The sequence below is a fragment of the Arachis hypogaea genome, chromosome 16, assembly GCF_003086295.3.
Source record: "Arachis hypogaea cultivar Tifrunner chromosome 16, arahy.Tifrunner.gnm2.J5K5, whole genome shotgun sequence".
Classification (NCBI taxonomy): Eukaryota; Viridiplantae; Streptophyta; class Magnoliopsida; order Fabales; family Fabaceae; genus Arachis; species Arachis hypogaea.
In genome coordinates, this window is record NC_092051.1 from 10567884 (window position 1) to 10587504 (window position 19621).

General features: G+C 37.4%; 1 protein-coding gene and 1 pseudogene across 1 annotated transcript; both read right to left on the reverse strand.

Moving 5' to 3' along the window:
• Positions 1-4675: 4675 nt before the first annotated feature.
• LOC140179976 (probable indole-3-pyruvate monooxygenase YUCCA10) lies at positions 4676-6835 on the reverse strand. The gene is made up of 4 exons (XM_072220348.1): positions 6755-6835; positions 6220-6359; positions 5364-5673; positions 4676-5061 (listed from the first exon to the last, which is right to left on the reverse strand). Exons 1-3 carry the CDS (start codon positions 6833-6835, stop codon positions 5370-5372), a joined length of 525 nt encoding a protein of 174 aa, XP_072076449.1. The 3' UTR covers positions 4676-5061; positions 5364-5369.
• Positions 6836-16107: 9272 nt separating this feature from the next.
• Positions 16108-19354, reverse strand: LOC112756621 (RNA-binding protein BRN1-like; annotated as a pseudogene).
• Positions 19355-19621: the final 267 nt, after the last annotated feature.

The following is a 19621-nucleotide window of genomic DNA, read 5'->3' on the forward strand; positions in this document are numbered from 1 at the left end:
TCAATATTAAATATAGTATATAATAAAAAGGTTTAGAGGTAAGTAGCACTCAGACTTTTAGTACGATCATGAGGTGCTAAAAGTTAGGGTGTTACAAAAATCGGGGTTGAAGGGCTAGGGTTTGAGAGTGATCGTGACACTGTGAGATACAAAGCGAGAAAAGGGGAGAAAACGGGAGGTCACACAGAGGAGTTGGACGGGGGATCACAACATCGACAGAGATGATATAGGCCAGAAGGAAGGAGTGGGCTATCTAGAAGAGAATGAAGGGGAAAATGGGATTTAGGGTTTCCGAGCGAGATAGGGAGAGGAGGGGACGGCTTGAAGTGAAAGATAGAGAATAGAGGAAGAAGATGAGGGGAAGAATGAAAAGCTTTTAAGTTGGGTTAACACGGGTTCGGTTCAGGTTTAACATAAAATTAGAATCGAATTAATCAAAATGTAATTGGTTTAGGTTCAAGATGAAATAAGAACCGAATCAATTAAAACGTAATTAGTTTGATTTGGTTTGGATTTATATTTTTTTGTATATGTACTCGAATCAAACCAAATGGATTTGGATACTCTAAAGTTTGAATTTCACTTTAGAGAGTAAAGTGTGATCTTCTACCCTTGAATAGTTTTTCTTTCATATTTATTCTTGGTCCCACCTATGAAATCAATAGTGAGAGATCACACTTTACTCTCTAAAGTGAAATTCAAACTTTAGAGGATCCAAATCGAAACCAAATCGATTAAGAACGATTTAGTTCGGTTCAGATAATTAGGTACCTGATAACTTTGAAATAATTTATAAAAAAACCAAATTTTTATCTTAAAAATTCAACAATAACATCAATAGAAATAATCCAAACATGTTAAGTATTAAATACATTAAAAAATAAACTCATTAAAACCTAAACAAATTAATAGTGAATACTTTTTTTCTAATGGAAATACAAATTTTTTAATTAAACACCAACTTTTTTATTTAATTAATACATGATCGGGTTCACAGGTTAGTTCGGATTTTGTACTTTTCGAACCGATCCATCGATATCAACAATTTACCCAGAGAGAGAAACCAGGACTGGAAGGAGGACAGCAGAAAAGAAGGTCTAGGGTTTCGGATCGAAAGATACACCGAGCAAGAGAGAGTGAGAGAGCGTCTCAAGCACAGGATGGTATAATACAAGAAAGGCTCGAGAAACACGATCTGGAAGGGGAAAAATCGAGGTTGAAGGGCTAGGGTTTGAGAGTGACCGCGACACTGTGATAGACAAAGCGAGAAAAGGGGAGAAAACGGGAGGTCACACAGAGGACTTGGACGGGGGATCACAACATCGACAGAGATGATATAGGTCAGAAGGAAGGAGTGGGCTATCTAGAAGAGAATCAAGGGAAAAATGGGATTTAGGGTTTCCGAGCGAGATAAGGAGAGGAGGGGACGGCTTGAAGTAAAAGATAGAGAATAGAGGAAGAAGATGAGGGGAAGAATGAAAGGCTTTTAAGTTGGGTGTACACAGGTTCAGTTCATGTTTAACATAAAATTAGAATCGAATTAATCAAAATATAATTGGTTTAGGTTCAAGATGAAATTAGAACCGAATCAGTTAAAATGTAATTAGTTCGGTTTGGTTTGGATTTATATTTTTTTGTATATGTACTCGAATCAAACTAAATGGATTTGGATACTCTAAAGTTTGAATTTCACTTTAGAGAGTAAAGTGTGATTTTCTACCCTTGAATAGTTTTTCTTTCATATTTATTTTTGGTCCTACCTATGAAATCAATAGTGAGAGATCACACTTTACTCTTTAAAGTGAAATTCAAACTTTAGAGGATCCAAATCCAAACTAAATCGATTAAGAACGATTTAATTCGGTTCGGATAATTGGGTACTTGATAACTTTGAAATTTATAAAAAAACCAATTTTTTTTCTTAAAAATTCAACAATAACATCAATAGAAATTATCCAAACATGTTAAATATTAAATACATTAAAAAATAAACTCATTAAAACCTAAACAAATTAATAGTGAATAATTTTTCTCTAATGGAAATATAAAATTTTTAATTAAACACCAATTTTTTTATTTAATTAATACATGATCGGGTTCACAGGTTGGTTCGAATTTTTTACCTTTAGAACCGATCCATCGATATCAATAATTTACCCAGAGAGAGAAACCCGAACTGGAAGGAGGACAGCGGGAAGGAAGGTCTAGGATTTCGGATCGAAAGATACACCGAGCAAGAGAGAGCGAGAGAGTGTCTCAAGCATAGAATGGTATAATGCAAGAAAGGCTCGAGAAACACGATCTAGAAGGGGAAAAATCGGGGTTGAAGGGCTAGGGTTTGAGAGTGACCGCGACACTGTGAGAGACAAAGTGAGAAAAGGGGAGAAAACAGGAGGTCGCACAGAGGAGTTGGACGGGGGATCACAACATCGACAGAGATGATATAGGACAGAAGGAAGGAGTTGGCTATCTAGAAGAGAATGAAGGGAAAAATGGGATTTAGGGTTTTCGAGCGAGATAGGGAGAGGAGGGGACTGCTTGAAGTGAAAGATAGAGAATAGAGGAAGAAGATGAAGGGAAGAATGAAAGGCTTTTAAGTTGGGTGAACACGGGTTCGGTTCGGGTTTAATATAAAATTAGAATCGAATTAATCAAAATGTAATTGGTTTAGGTTCAAGATGAAATTAGAACCGAATCAATTAAAATGTAATTAGTTCGGTTTGATTTGGATTTATATTTTTTTGTATATGTACTCGAATCAAACCAAATCGATAAAGAACGATTTAGTTCGGTTCGGATAATTTGGTACCTGATAACTTTGAAATAATTTATAAAAAAACCAAATTTTTATCTTAAAAATTCAACAATAACATCAATAGAAATAATCCAAACATGTTAAGTATTAAATACATTAAAAAATAAACTCATTAAAACCTAAACAAATTAATAGTGAATAATTTTTGTCTAATGAAAATATAATTTTTTTAATTAAACACCAAATTTTTTATTTAATTAATACATGATCGGGTTCACAGGTTGGTTTGGATTTTGTACCTTTAGAACCGATATCCGAACGAATCATTAACAAAAGTCATCGGTTTAGTTCGGGTTGAATCCGATTACTCGTTAGTTCCAGAACCAATTTAATTGGCTCGATTTGAATTCGGACAGGTAATCCGATACTTGCTATCCGTGCTCATCCCTACTTTTAGATTATTCATCGTATCAATTTTTTATTGCAATTTATTGAGGGAGTGACGCGTGGCTTATTATACTAGTAGGAGATTCTATGGCTTTCCAATTTTGATATTTGATTAAATAATGCTGTTTTTTATAATTATAGTATTAATTTTAAATGTGACACCATTTAGGTCCAGTTTGGGTAAATAACTTAAATAAGTTCTTTTGGAAAAAGAGTTTAAAGGATAAGAACTTTTATTAATAGCAGCATATAAATAAGTTATTTTGTGCTTGGATTTTTAGTTATAGAAATACTTATTTTAAAGTTGTAGCATTTGGATAAATAACTCAAAAAATACAATTTTTTTCACAAAAAAATGGATATTAAAACAACGATGATAACAAATATTTTTCAATATTGAATGTTAATTTTCTATAACCTAATCACTAAGATTACAATTGTTTAGACAATTTTGCTCTCTTATTAGTTCTATTTTTTAGGTAGAAATTAGTTCTTCTACTTTATCTTTACCACAACGATGTTCTTGTATATGTTAAATAGTAATAAAATTTTAATTCACAATAATCTTGATGACAATGCCAAAGAAATTATTGTGTAGTTAGTGTTTGCTGTTTTATTGTGTATGATATGGTAGATAAAAATAAAAAATAAATATAAAATGTGTGTCAATGTATATTTTATTGCTGTTTTTTTTTTTTTACTTCTAATAGAATTCTCTCCTCTTTTATTGGGGTCAAAAACTTGCTATAACTAACTATAAAAATAATAGCATCTATATAAAAATAAAATCACATGAAAAAAAATAAAATTAAAACTAAGATTTTATACCACACACAATGTTAAATACAAATTTAATAATAAAAATAAAATGGTAAAATGATAAAAAAAAAAAAAAAAAACGGGAAGAAATATATGCAATAGGTAGTTCAGATGGAATATTGTTTTAAAATGGTGATGGAGGGTCAATGTTTTCAGCAGATAAATCATTACGTAAAAATGATTGTGGAAGGCCAATGTTTCTAGCAGATGGAACCTTAAGTGAAAATAATGGTGCGGGAGCAGTATTTTCAGTATTTTTTTACCGAGCCAAAAATAAAAGTAAATTTTTTTTGTTTTGAAATCTTTTTTTTAAAGAAATGATAGAATGACTTATCAAGAGAAGAAGTCATATATTTGCAAAAAGTTATGAATTAACTTTTCGAGAAGTTAAAAATTCTTTTTAAAATAGTGTCAAACACACATATCGTGACTTTTCATAATTCAAAAGTTAGAAAAAGTAGTTTTTGCTACTTCCCAAACGTATCCTTAATCTAAGGTGCAGAAATCAAATTCTGAGAATAAAAAAAATTAAACCCTCTCATTCGGACCTTTTGATTTTTGTTTTTAAAAATATTAAAAAATTTTAGTTACAGAAATCAAGTTCTTCGATTTTAGTTTTTTCCACAATTTTAAAAAATATAAAAAATCACAATATAAAATAAATATATCACTTGTTTCACTTCTATATGAAAAAAAATTCTTATGTTACATCCTACATTGATATTTTTTTATTAGATTAATTATATTATCATTATCCATTCCTAGGACACAACATCATGCAGAAACATACATATATGATGAATATACCTGTATCTCTCGATTCTTTATTTTCTTGACAGTTCCCAAGTCAATTATAGGAAACTTGCCATACATGATCTTCATGGTGAAAGGTCCTTCACTTGGCCAAGGTAACCCATACTTGCTCAGATCTCCATACACGATCCTACTCACTATAACGAGCAGCTTCTCCACCGTGATTGGGGACAAATACTTCAACAACATCTCTGAATGTACATCATATCCCTTCATAGAATATGAACCTACATAATAATCAAAACAAGAAAATAATAATATTAATCCGCAAAACAGAGCTAGAAACTACAAAATACATCAGAAACTATACAAATACTTCCAAACACATTAATGGCTTAAAAAATAGGTGAAAGCATATGTTTTCGTATAAAGTTATTAGTCGAAAACATAATAATTTAAAAAATCTTGGCTGTTAACTTAAAAAAAATAGCTACATCTGAATCTTCACCTAAATAATATTTCATAAATATTAAATATTAGTTATCAAAATTAGTTATGATGGGTAAGAGGGAAACAGGAAACTACCTACCGGGCTTCAAACAATGATGGAAGATTTGGCACTGAAATTCGACAAGTCCAAAGCAATCTCCACGCCAGAATTACCGGAACCAACAACAAGAACATGCTCATCTTTGAAATCCTTCCCATTCTTGTACCCTGTGGAATGCATCAATTTCCCTTTCAAACCTTCAACTAGAGGGACACGTGGCTCAGCAGTCTTCCCAGTAGCAACCACCAAGAACCTTCCAGAATACTCCTCAACCTCACCGGAGCTTCTATTCTTAGCCTTCACCTTCCACTCCCGATCCACCTCATCGAACTCCGCAAGCTCCACAGATCTGTGGTACAAAGGGTTGATGTTGAAGGATGAATGGAACTGAATTTTGTGTTAAGCATGCTGCAGTTTATCAATTTATCAATTTATCAATTCTAAACCTGAAGTTCCAGCACCTACGATTATCAATTAATCACTGCTGCTTTTTCCACCATTATTATTCTTCTTCAATTTCTCTATATTCTTTTTAGTTTAATTTTAATTTTTCTTTTAACAAGGTGGTTTCTGACTTCGAAAAAGAAAGAATTCCACAATTGTGGTTGAAACGGTTGCCACACCCAACATAAAAAACATTTAAAGCTTTCGGATGGAAAGTCTACCTCAAACTATTTTAAATGAATAAATCTTTTTAAGTAAAACACTAAATAAAAACCAAACTATACTTTCTGGAATATAATTTTATACAATTTTAAAACTATTTATAATAAGTTTCTGTACATTCACTTCTGTTTACGAAAAATTTACACCATAATTGTACTATGATTTTGTCCAGAGTCTGGATCAGAAAATGAGGAGAGATGAGTGAGGTGTGGATTTGGAGGAAGCTCACATCTTGTGTTTGTCAATCTCGACCACACACAAGTCACACTGGTGTACGTATACGTGCTTCTTCACTTGTCTAGTAACATTGTTTCCAGTAACATCATCTTGTTTTTTCTCTCTCTCAATTATTGTGCTTACACAGTTACACTGAATAACATACCATTATAATTTGTTTGGTTTGTTCAATTCGCTTTCACAAAGAAAAATCCATCATTAAATTTGAAGTAGTTTCCGTTTAGTCGGGAATGAAGTTTAGGTTACCTACAAATTAAAAATAGAATAATCTACTAAAATTTTTGTTAACTATAACACCTGGAGTACGAGTGCGAGAGAGAGAGAGAGAGGGGTGGGGAAACACCGGGAGGGGTAGGGCTAGGCATGTTCAACATCTTGGTAAGGATTCAAGGGTTTGGAATCGAGAAGCTTTTCTCCGTTTGGAACAGAACTCGTTCACCATTTTTGTTGACAGGCTACCGGAAGACATATCTAAGAAGGAACTGTATGGATTGTTTTCATGGACGGGGAGGATTAATGACATTTACCTTTCCAAGAAGATGAGGAGTGGGGTGATTTACTTGTTTGCGTTTATCCGATATACTACGAAGGGTGGCTGATAAACCCATATTTTATGATATATTTTGTGCCTAATTTGAGTAATTTATTCAATCCTTCACTCACTTATTCATGTTAATTGCATGGTTTTGCTTTCCCTTCCTTATTATGTGATGAATGTAAAAAACATGTTTCCTATGCTTTAAAAATAATCATTTTAATTATCTCTTTTATTACCATTCGATGCCGTGATTCGTGTGTTGAGTAGTTTCAGATCTCCTAAGGCAGGAATGACTTAAAGGATGGAAAGGAAACATACAAAAATGGAAGGAAAGCATAAAACGGAGTTTTTGGAGAAACTGGCAGTGACGCGATCGCATGGACGACGCGGCCGCGTGCCAGTGTGAAGAGAGCGCGACGCGAACGCATGACTGACACGATCGCGTGCCTTGAGCGAAACGCATATGACGCGGACGCATGACTGACGCGACCGCGTGACATGGAAAACTCCAGATGACGCAACTGCGTTACCCACGCGGACGCGTGACAGAGGCCACGCACCAGAAATTACAGAAAACGCTCCCAGCGAATTCTGAAGCCTTTTTGGCCCAGATCCAAGTACAGAAAGCACATATTAGAGGTTATAAAGTGGGAGAATGCATCCATTCAGGAGGGAGCTCGCCAATTTAGTTACTTTCTATGATTTAGATTTAGTTTTGAGGGAGGTTCTCTCCTCTCTCTTTAGGATTAGGATTTAGATTTAGGATTTTATTCGCTTTCAGAATTATCTTTTTATCAGGTTCAATATTCATTTTTTATTTATTTTCTCAATTTAATTTATGAATTCTTCTATGTTCCAGACTACTCTTTGGATTAATGTTATTTGAGGTATTTCAGTTTATGATTGCTTTCTTTTATTTACATTATTGTTATTCCCAATCTGAAGACATTTTTATTCCAGTAGATTTACTTTTTCCCTTTTTGGTCTTGGTTAAGAAATCAGTAACTCAGGAGTTATCAAACTCAACATAATTGATAATTGATATCCTTGCTAATTGAATTGAACTTCAATAATCCCAATCTTTTCTTAGGAAATAAATAGGATTCGAAGATCAAACTAATTAGTCACTTGACTTTCCTTTGCTTTAGTAAAGGTTAACTAAGTGGAATTAAGATTCAATTTTCATTATCATTGATAAGGGTAACTAGGCTTGGACTTCCAATTTCTCATACCTTGCCAAAAGTTTGCTTTACAGTTAATTATTTATTTTAATTGTCATTTAAATTATTTATCATATTTATTCCTCTTTCTCAAACCCCAATTTACAATCTTCATAACCAATAATAAGAACATACTTCCCTGCAGTTCCTTGAGAAGACGACCCAAGGTTTAAATACTCGATTATCAATTTTAAAGGGGTTTGTTACTTGTGACAACCAAAACGTTTGCACGAAGGGATTTCTGTTGGTTTAGAATCTATATCTACAACGCGACTATTTTTATAAAATTCTTTACTAGCAAAAATTCTAACGTCAGTGGCGCTTTGAAGGCAATTTCAGATATGAATCGCATATGTTTAAGGGGAAAGGAGATATTCGTCGGAGAGGCTAAGTTTAGGAGGAATGCCTCTAAAGAGGAGACGGGCCTGGGAAGTGACGGAATGAGGAGGGGTGCAGATACTACGGTGGGTGATCGTGGAAACGTCCCTGATAAGGGTGAGGATCATATGGTAGAAGGAGTGAGTGATTGTGGGTTAAATCTTGCTCGAAGTAATGACTGCTGGGACGGCAGGAAATGATTGGAGCATGAGACTGACTCTCTGCGAAGGTGCTGGTCGAAGGATAAGGAGGACCCGGGGACAAGGGTCATACAGGCTTCGATGGCTGAGAATAATTTAGGTTGGTTGCGGCAGAGTGTTGTCGGGAGTACTCTGAAAGCGATTGACTTCCGTTTGCTGCACAATGTAGCTCGAACGGAATGGCCTCAGGTAGTAAAAGTTTGCAAATTGGGAGCCTACAAAGCTTTGCTAATCTTTGATACTACTCACTCAACAGACGAGGCTCTCTCTGTTGGCATGAATGGCCTTCTGAAGTTCTTCTATCGAGTTGGGCGATGGAATGAGGCTGATCGGAGTGAGAAGAGACGATTATGGCTCGAGTGCATCGGCGTCCCTATACATGTATGGTTCGAAGCTACGTTTCGCTTGATTGGCGAACAGTGGGGAGAGGTGGTGGTTTGTGATCCTGTGACAACTTCGTGCTCGTCGTTTAGCGCTGGCCGGGTGTTGATTGATACGTGCATTTATGAGGTTATTCGTGAAAGGATTCGCATCTCTGTAGGCACGGCTATATTTGATGTGTTTGTCTCAGAGGGAGGAAACGGGGCTTATCCCTCACTGGGTAATGAGATGAAGGGTGGGGTGGGAGGTAACCCAGGCCTCATCAGCGGAGACGGTTGCAATAATGGGGGCTGTGAAAACACTGGTGGTGGTAGGTGTAGCCATGGACGGCTGCCGAGTTGGAATGCCTCGGCGGAGCTGATGAGGTTGCCGGTAAGAGAGGAGGAACAGATAAAGGGTATAGTTGTAATATCCCCGGAAGATTTAAATGAATGGAGTAACAAACATTTGAATTTGAAACCGGAAAGGGCTATGATTAAGGAATCTGCTCCCAATATGACGAAGGATGGATATGCGGGATCTCTGGCGCATGAAGTGGATGAGGATTCGGAGAGAACTATGTCCTGGGATGTGGCTAATGGTGTGAGGGTTGCAGGTGACGTCACTAGTGTTAGGAGGTGGGTGGGTCGTAGTAACTCTGTTGTTCTCAATAATACCATAGCCCAAAGTTTGTTGACCAAGGCTCAGGATATTCAATTGGGCCTCAGGAATTGCAGCCCACGTGATAAGTTTGAGAGGAGGGTTGGGGTGGACCAGGCTGCCTTAATTATGGAGCGGGGACCGGGTCGGGTCGGATCTGGGGAAGGCATACAGGATAGCAAGCGGATCAATGAGACTGAAACCCTCCAAGGCGGCGTAGACGTTACCCAATGGAGGGGGAGACCGCAGCTCGGGACGCGTTCGGTTGGGAGAGACGGGCTGATCCCAATGGCGCAGATGATGGCCTCTGATCTGGTACCTGGACACTGTCCGAAGAAGAGGTGACGATACCCCCTAGCTGTGGGGGCGCTGGGCGGCCGGCTCGGGCGATGGCGGGCGGTTTGGGTCTTGATGGAAGACCGGCGATGCGGGTGGCGATGAATGACAGGGATAGCCGGGTAGGTGAGCTCGGTGGTACGGAGGCAGTTTTGACTGAAGGAAAGGGATGGCAGCTTGGGGCTGGGGGTGTGGCGGTTCTGCACGGGGTTGAGGGGGAAGTGGAGGAAGGTAGCCAGGAACGAGGAGTTCGGTTGGGGATTGATGACTATGGTAGGGCTGATGATTTGCGGCAAATAGATTGGGTAGGTGTTGACGGGCGGGTGGAAGGAGGCAGTGGCAGTGTAAAGAAGATGGGTGTAACTGCGGGACCAAGGTGCGATGTTTGTTTCCATGAACAAAGTTGTTTGGCAAAGGATACAGCTGGGTTTAACCCACCAGCAGTTGAAGCACATGGTCTGATGAAGCCATCGGTGGAGGAGAACGTGGGGTTTGGGGAAGAGTTAGCTGGCTCGGGGGATGAGCAAACTGAGGTTGGGAGTGACGCTGGTTCTGAAACTTCGCAAACTGAACGGACGCAGGCAATGCAAGAGAACAGAAAGACATGGGACCTAGCTGTGGAATCTGGTGCTGTGTTATACAATGAGGAAGAGGATATAATGGCGATACTTCAGGTCCAGAATGAGGAAATAGCACTGAAGAAAAAGCAAGCTAAACAGAAAGAGAAAGCTAGAAGGAGTCGTCCGAAAAACAGGAAAAAGGTGTGTACATCTGGTTTAAAATGAGTTTTGCATCCTGGAATGTTAGGGGGTTGGCAGGGATTGGGAAGTTGAGCATGGTTAAAAACTTTAGAAAGAAGTTCAATTTGCATATGCTAGGATTGGTAGAGACAAAAAAATAGGTGGTGACTAAGTTTGATGTCGTGCAGCTGTGGGGTAATGATGGGGTGGGGTGGGAGTTTGTGGAAGCGAAAGGTGCGTCTGGAGGCCTGTTGTTGATGTGGGATGCAACGGTGTTTAACTTAAGTAACTGTTATAAAGGTGGTAGGTGGTTATGTGTGGATGGAGTGATGATAAAGAATAATTTTCGGTGTGCGTTCTACTTAGTATATGGTGAGCATGTTAGGGAGAAAAAGCTCGTTGTGTGGGAAGAGTTGAGTTTCTTGTCTGGATTATGTCAAGTTCCTTTCTGTTTTCTGGGGTACTTTAACGAGATTATTCAGGTGGAAGAAAGGCGAGGGGTTACTTCCTTGCCGAGGTCTGCAGTAGAGTTTAAGTCTTGGATTAACGATATGGAACTAGTGGACCTAGTTTTAACTGATCGGAGGTTTACTTGGTTCAGGGGCCAGTCATGTAGTCAGATCGATAAAGTCCTGGTTAGTCTGGAGTGGTTAAGAGAATTTCCTAAAACAAGATTACGAGGAGGCCCAAGAGGTTTGTCAGACCATTGTCCAATGATCATGAATGTCACAAGGCTAGGAGGGGGACCGCGACCTTTTCGGAGTCTGGACGCATGGTTTACTCATGATGGGTTTTTGAGGATGGTGAAGGAAGAGTGGAGGTGCCTAGGGGAGATACAATTCATGGACAAGTTGGAGGCTTTGACGATTCTGCTGGGCAGGTGGCATAGAGAGCACTTTGGTGACTTGGATATGAGAATTAGTAAGTTTGAAGAGGAGATCAAGAAAGTTGATGATTTGGTGAGCAATGGAGTATATGATGGAACAATGGAGGCTAGAAGAAAGGCGCTTGTGAGCTCATGTAAGAAATGGTATATCAGAAAGGAAATTCATTGGAAGCAGGATGTCACGGTACAGGCATGCCAAGGAGATGGATAAAAACACTAGGTACTTCCACAATTTAGCCTCGGCTCGGAGAAGGAACAATCGGATTGAGGCCTTAAGAATCCAAGGACGTTTAGTGCGGAATCAATCTCGGATTAAGGTTGCTATACGGGATTTCTATAAGGATTTATACCACCAGGAGACATCACCAAATATTAGATTTAGGGAAGGGCTGGTAAGGCGAATTACTGAGGACGAGGCAATAGAGTTGGAGCTGATGCCGAATGCTGAAGAAATAAAGTCTGCTGTGTGGGATTGTGAGTCAACAAAAGCTCCAGAGTGCGATGGGTATAACATGAATTTTATCAAGAAGTGTTGGGCAGAGGTTGGGAGAGAATTCACAAATGCAGTGATGGGGTTCTTCCATTCAACACTACTACCTGCGGGTTCGAATGTCACATGGGTGGCGCTGGCACCAAAATTTGTTGGAGCTACAGAAATAAAAGATCTCCGGCCGATCAGTATGGTGGGGTGTGTCTATAAGGTCATATCTAAGGTGTTGGTTCGGAGGATGCGGAAAGTGATGCCGGACCTAGTGGGCGAGACTCAGACTGCTTTTGTGCAGGGCCGGAAAATCCACGATGGGGCTTTGATAGCTTGTGAAACAGTACATTGGCTAAGGTCAAGGAAAAGGAGCTCAGCGATAATCAAATTGGATTTTCAGAAGGCTTATGATAGGGTCAAATGGAGTTTTATGGATATAGTGCTACAGAAGATGGGCTTTGGACATAGGTGGCAGGGGTGGATTAAGGAATGTGTTTGCTCGGCGTCTATGTCGGTGCTCATTAATGGATCTCCCTCTAAGCCCTTCAAAATGGAAAGGGGCCTACGGCAAGGAGACCCTTTATCTCCTTTTCTATTTGTGCTCATCGTTGATGTGCTGCATAGAATGATCGGGGAGGCGGTGCGTAATGCGCGCATATCACCGCTGTTGGTTGGACGGGATAACATTGAGTTATCACACTTAAAGTTTGCGGATGACACTATACTGTTCTGCCCGCCAGAGGAAGAGACCATTCGGAATTACAAGCGCCTACTGCGCTGCTTCGAGCTAATGTATGGGTTGAGTATTAATTTTGAGAAGTCCAGTTTCATTCCAGTTAATTGTGAACAGAGGTGGGCGCGAAAGATGTGTCTCTTGTTGGGATGTAAGGAGGCCTCACTCCCTGTCCGGTACCTTGGCATCTCTTTGGGAGCAAACCCGAGGCTAGTTAAGACATGGAAACCAGTGATTGATAAGGTGGAAGAAAAGTTGAGTTTGTGGCAAGCGAAGACCCTCAATAAAGCAGGTAAGCTGGTTCTCATTAAATCGGTCCTTAATAGCCTGCCTATATACTATTTCGGTTTGTACAAGATGCCAAAGGCAGTAGCAGAGGAGTTGATCTCCTTACAAAGACGGTTCTTGTGGAGTAAAGAGGATGGGAGGATCGGGATACCACTAGTGAGATGGGAGGTAGTGATGGCCCCCAAAAAGACAGGTGGATTGGGAGTGGGGGATGCAGTGGTTAGAAATACAGCTCTTCTATTCAAATGGTGGTGGCGGTTCTTGAAAGAGGATTGTCCCTTATGGAAGAAAGTAGTTTGCTCATGTAATAACATGAATCCTTCTGAGATGCTGCATGGTCAATCTGTTCCTTTAAGAGGGGGTCCGTGGAAGGACATTTGTCAACTTCAAATCAGAGAGCCACAAATTAGAGAGAAGATGATTAGAGGCTTGTCAATGGAAGTAGGAAATGGCAGAACAATCTGATTCTGGGAGGATGACTGGTTAACTGGTGGTGCCTTGAAAGATTTGTTCCCTAGAATCTTCTTGGTTTCAAACCTTAAAGGATCTGTTATAGGTGACTGCGGCTTTTGGGATGGGCTAGAGTGGATATGGAGCTTTCAGTGGAGGAGAGAGTTATTTCAATGGGAGCTGGAACTATTGAACCAACTCCATGAGATCCTACATTCAGTTAAGCTAACAACAGAGAGAGAGGATAGGGTGGTATGGAAATTTGATAGAACTGGTATTTTCTCTACTAACCCCTTTGTGCAGGTGTTGCAGGAAGCAGTCCTTCCGGAGGCAGTAACAAGCTATAGCTTCACTAGTACTATATGGAGGGGTTACGCTCCGCTGAGGGTCGAATTGTTTTCTTGGTTTGTTCTGATTGAGAGGGTTAATACTAAAGAAAGACTTTGCAGATTAAGAGTGATTAACCAGCTTGATAATTTGTGTGCTTTATGCCGTAAGTCTGTGGAGTCTGCTTTTCATATGTTTCTTGGGTGTGAGATCACTTGGCAGGTGTGGTGTGCTTGGCTATACGCGCTTGGTAGAGAATGGTCCATACCAGGTACACTAAAGCAACACTTTGAGAGCTGGATGACTGCTGCACAAAGAAAGGATGAGAGGAAGAGGTGGTTGGTTGGATTCTTTGCTGTAATATGGGCAATCTGGCTGGAAAGGAATAATCGAGTGTTCCAGAATAAAGGCTCAGGAGTAGCGGAAATCACCAACAAGTCCTTTGAGTTCTCCGACGAGTGGATTGGCGGTGCATCCTTAGGTTGTTGATGACAATGCCGAAGATGACTAGGGGTTGCTTTACCTTCTTCAGTTGTTAGTGTTTTTACGTTCAATTGTACTTATGGCTTATGGATTCTGTTTGCTCCACCTACTGTGTTGAGCTTTTTTTAATTCAAAAAAAAAAAAGGATGTACATAGAATCATAGATAACAAATAAAAAAATAAGACAATTGAATACATAAAAAATACATGTAGAAACGAAAATAATACATACCATACTAGAGTCTAAGAATAGTAACATATATGGTAAAAATAAACAAAAATGTTTGGGAGCATATATTGAAAAATATAAAAAGTTATAACTTATCTTTTTTAACCTTTTTTTAATATATTTGATTTTTTATTTTTGTATTACTTAAATATTATTGAAATAAATAGATTATTTTAAATATAATAAATATATAAAATTACACATGTTAAATTAAATAAGATAATTTTATGCTATTATCTCTCTAGTATTATTCTAAATAAAATCTCTCTTAATCCAACTAAAAATCAAGATTACGAAAACCGGATCCGTCAATGAACCGATAAAATAATTGATTCATTAGTTTAATAGTTCAATCAAAATTTAACCGGTTTAATGGTAAAGGTACCAGACATGTGAAGGTACCATACTCAAGATAATGGTGAACAAGGAACTCAGTGATCAGTAAACAAGAAGTTCAGTGACTACAACAGATTAGGCTAAGCTAATTGAGCAAAGGCTAACTAATATCTTAAAATTCAGTTTTGTAGTGCATGATATTGCTGTAGTTTATATAGATTTTTTGTTTTTTTGTTCTTTTTGAGTTTGACATAATTTAATACCTGAAAATTTTGAGACCATCTCTAAAGTTGAGAGTCTTGCTTTTATCGATGTTAATCTCTAATTGGTTTTTATGTTATCTCTTAATGCGATTGAACTACTCGATCAATCTGAGTTGATTAATTTGTTTGTTTGAAAATTATCATATTTGTTATGGAAAGAATAGATTTAAATATGGTTTTTAATTTGTTAATCATAAGAGAAATATTGGTCAAATTCCAAATTTATCCTATAAAGATGTAGTCATTTAGATGCTGACTTTAAAATTACCTCTTTAGAGTAATTTATTCTAAATATTATACATATAGTTCAAGATCTATTTATAATTCTTGAATTTGAAATTTGCAATTATTCAATCTGCTTACAGTGTTATTGTTTGTCGATGTTTATGTAAATTTTATTTTTTTATTTTTTATTTATGTGGAACCAAATTAAGCGATTCGATCCGTAATTTACCAATTGAATTAATGATTCAGTAGATCGCTTTACCAGTTGAATTAATGATCCAGTAGATTAACCGATTCGATCATGATTCGGTTCGGATAATTATGCTTGTGCCATCCATTACGAATCCTAATTAAAAAATCCGGGGTCCACTTTCCCGCTGCCCACTTTCCAGGAAAGTTAGTGATCTAGCAGTAATAATCCGAGCAAAAATACAATCAACCATCTATATGTTATGCTTTGTCACAGTATTATTTTATATTAATTGCTATATGTGTGTAAAGGGCCATTTTTTAGGTGCCACATAATTTCCATGGTGCTGCTGACAATTGGCCAAAAGGCTAAACAATAGATAGCGGCTGGTGAAAACAATATTCGCCTCACTACCTCAACCTGTGAGAAACAAGAAAAGCAAACGAAAACAGAGGAAAAAAAGAAAACCTTGTTGCTGCCGCAGGACGCAGAGAGCCAAAGGAAAAGAGTCCTCTTATCCTGGATGAAACTACAGAAGACAATACAATCAATAGCCATTCTTGGGGGGAAAAATCAATAAATTAATAATCAATGTCTAAATGAAATTTCATGTTACAGAAATTACAAATTGTATAAACATCAGATGGGTCATGAATTACAACGTGAATTATACAAAATTCCATTGTTAAGCTTCATCAGTAAGGCTTACTCTGCTTGTTGTCCCTCTTAAGCTGGACCTTTAATTTCTTACCTCCTAATTGGCACCCATTCATCATACTAATGGCTGATTGAGCAGCTTCTGGGGAATCATAACTAACAAACCCTGCAGGAAATGGAGCTCATCAGGCACAAGCTCCATAGGAAAACTACCTATCAAATTCATCAGTAAATGGGGCAAGGGCTTACCAAAACATTTGCTAACACCGGTTGCTTTATCGACAAAAACTTTAGGTATGTGACAAAAGCAGTGGTAAGCTCTTGATCTCCAAATTCTTGAGGTATGTGATAAATAAACAGGTTGGCACCAGGTTGTCCTAATACATAAATTAAAACGATACCAAAATATTCACCACCTAAACTCTTTATAATGAAAGAGATGTAAGAAACCAGCAACATAAATATGCATGTACCAACATTTATAAGATATAGATATAACAACCTTCAACTTGACCCCCAGAACTCTTGCTAGCACTTGAAGATGATGTACCAGAGTTGCCATTACCACCTGCAGGTGAAATAGAACCAGGAGAACTACTCATAGGCCTTGGACTAATCATGCCTCCTGCGTATGCGATTGGATGTTGTAGGCCTGGAACAGCAGGATAAGAGCCAACATAACTTGCAGGAGGCACATGATAATTTCTTGGGTTCATATTGGGGCCAAGTTCGGGCCGTAGTGCATTTGCTTGATTCATGTGCGGCATCATGTTATGGTAACCGGGTTGATTCTGCATCGGTGGCATCCGGTATGGCATGATCCCATAACCTCCAGGAGCATAATAATAATAATTAATATTTTAATATTCAATGTCTTTGATATATTAATTCAACGCTTATCATTCAAAATTAGGACGTACTTTTTTTTAATTCATATAAAAATACATATAATTACCCATCAAATTAGGCCTCACATTACACCATAATTGTGTTTTTCACAAAATACAAGATTAGTTAGATTACTTAAATTATGACAAGATACATCTCTTTTGGTACATTAGGATTTAACAACAATAAAATTTAATATCCGAATTTTATGTTTATTATCCAAATTATTTTTTAACACCAAATTACTGCTGGTGACTTGACAGTTATATCTTTGTTATTTGAATAGAAATTACCGTAATAGTCTTCTTCTTTTTCTTTTTTTTTGAGAAAATCTAGGAGTTAGCACTTATATTGAAATTTGATTACATTTAGTTTGCAAAAGAAAAATATGAAAGAGTCTAGCAACGAAAACGACACAAATATCCAACACAAGAGCAATATGAAAATACTCACAACACAATATTTTTTTTTAAAAATTAATAAATACTAAATAAAATAAATTTAGACTATTTCTTTTTTAATTTCTCTAACATTATCATTAAAAATAATTTATGAGACAATGATATATATATTCTAAGCGTGAGATACTTTATCCAAGATGATTTACCGATGAGAATAGGTAGTTATTTATAGATTGAATGGGGAGTAATCAAAACCCTAATAAATGAGTGAGAAATCATTATTTTTAGTTTCGTTATCTATGAATTATCTAACGATTTATAGAAAATAACATTATTTCATTGCTGGCCCAAAATCCTATATCTTCCTTTCTTACTCTCTCTTTTTCAATCCCCTTTTCCGAAGAATGTTTTTGTTAGCTTTTATTTGGGAAGGGATTTGGTTTCAGAGTTTTCTTTGGTATATGATTGAGGCCCAAATATTTGTTAGAGGTATAAAAAGAGTAAAGGCTATAGTGTTGTGTAATGGCCGAAAAAGAAAAGTAAATGTTATAATTCAATTGTTTGGGCCTTTAGTATACTTTCTGTTTAGAAGATAGGCCTAATAAAATTCATATAGACCTTTTTATCCGATCCAATAATTTTTATTATTATGACCAAAAATAAAAATAATTTTGATTATAGACATACCAAAAATGAGATCCAGTATGAAATATAACAATATGACAATCTTTAAGTTGCATTCTATTTAGATAAGATACATAAAGAAAAGCAAATGCCTAAAATCTTTTTCATTATCTTTTATTATATTTATAAATATATAAAGAAATAAAAATAGACATCAATAAAGAATAACAATTTTTTTTTGGTGGGGTAGGGGGTTTAGGATCCCAAAAATAAAAAGACAAAACATTATCACCTTCTTTTTAACCTAAAAGAGTCACAATTAGGGGTGTCAAACGGGCCTAAACTCGCCGGACCGACCCGCGTAACTCGCTAAAAAAGGTAGACCGGGCTGAAAAATTGGGACCGCCAAATAGCAAAATCCTGCCTAACCCGCACCGCTTAAACCGCAGGCTTTGGCGGGGCGAGGCAGACTTCCCCGCCGGGCTTAGTATTTTTTTAGTGAGGGGTATTTTTACAATGTTTTGGCCAAAACCTAACTTCTCCCAACCTAACTTACAAGAGTATGAAGATAAAAATTGAGTGGTTTGTATAATGTTTATGTTACTTTGGAGACAATATTTATAATTATGTTTTAAATTATGTTTATTTTGCTTTGGAGAGAATATTTATACTTATGTTTTGGATGAAAACTTGGTTTATAATTATATTTATTAAATATTTATAATTACAAAGATTTTAATGTTTATAAATATAAAAACTATAATTTTTATGCCTTTAGAAATTATAAATTTATTAATATGATTGTGAAATTATATATATTATTTAGTAGTTAATAATAAAAAAAAAAAGGAGCTTTGGCGGGCTTAGCCCGCCAGCCCGTAATTAGGCGGGGCTGGGTGGGATTTTAGGACCGCCTTACTAGGCGGAGCGGTGCGGGCCAGCCCGCCAAAGGGCGGGCTTCTGGCGGGGCGGGCTTTCTCGCTTGCCACCCCTAGCCACAACCATCAACTAGCAAAGCATATTTTATATTAGGTGGAGGACTATAAAAAACATAGAGTCCAGTAGATAGAGACTGCCATTTTTTTGCCAAGAGATCAACAACATGATTGCCTTCACGGAGAGTATGGCTCCAATTCACTGTTTACAAGCGCTTACCTAAGAGCTCAATGTCATCAAGCAGAGCTTTGCAAGGGTGCTGAGTAGCTGCACCTTCTCGGATGAAAGTGATGGCCATTAACGAGTCCGACTCCACAGTCACATGCTCGAATTTATTAGCTGATGCTATTTGAAGGCTTTTGACAATGTTTCATAGCTCTGCATGCATAATGGAGCAATTGCCGATATTGCATGAAAAGCTCAGCTAGCACATGCCTAAATGATTACGGAACACTCCCCTGTAGGCGGCATTGGTGGTACTCGAATAATAAGAGCCATCAATTTTCAACTTGATGGAAGTTTCAGGAAGAAGTGTCCATTTAGTCAACTGGTCATGGTCATGGTC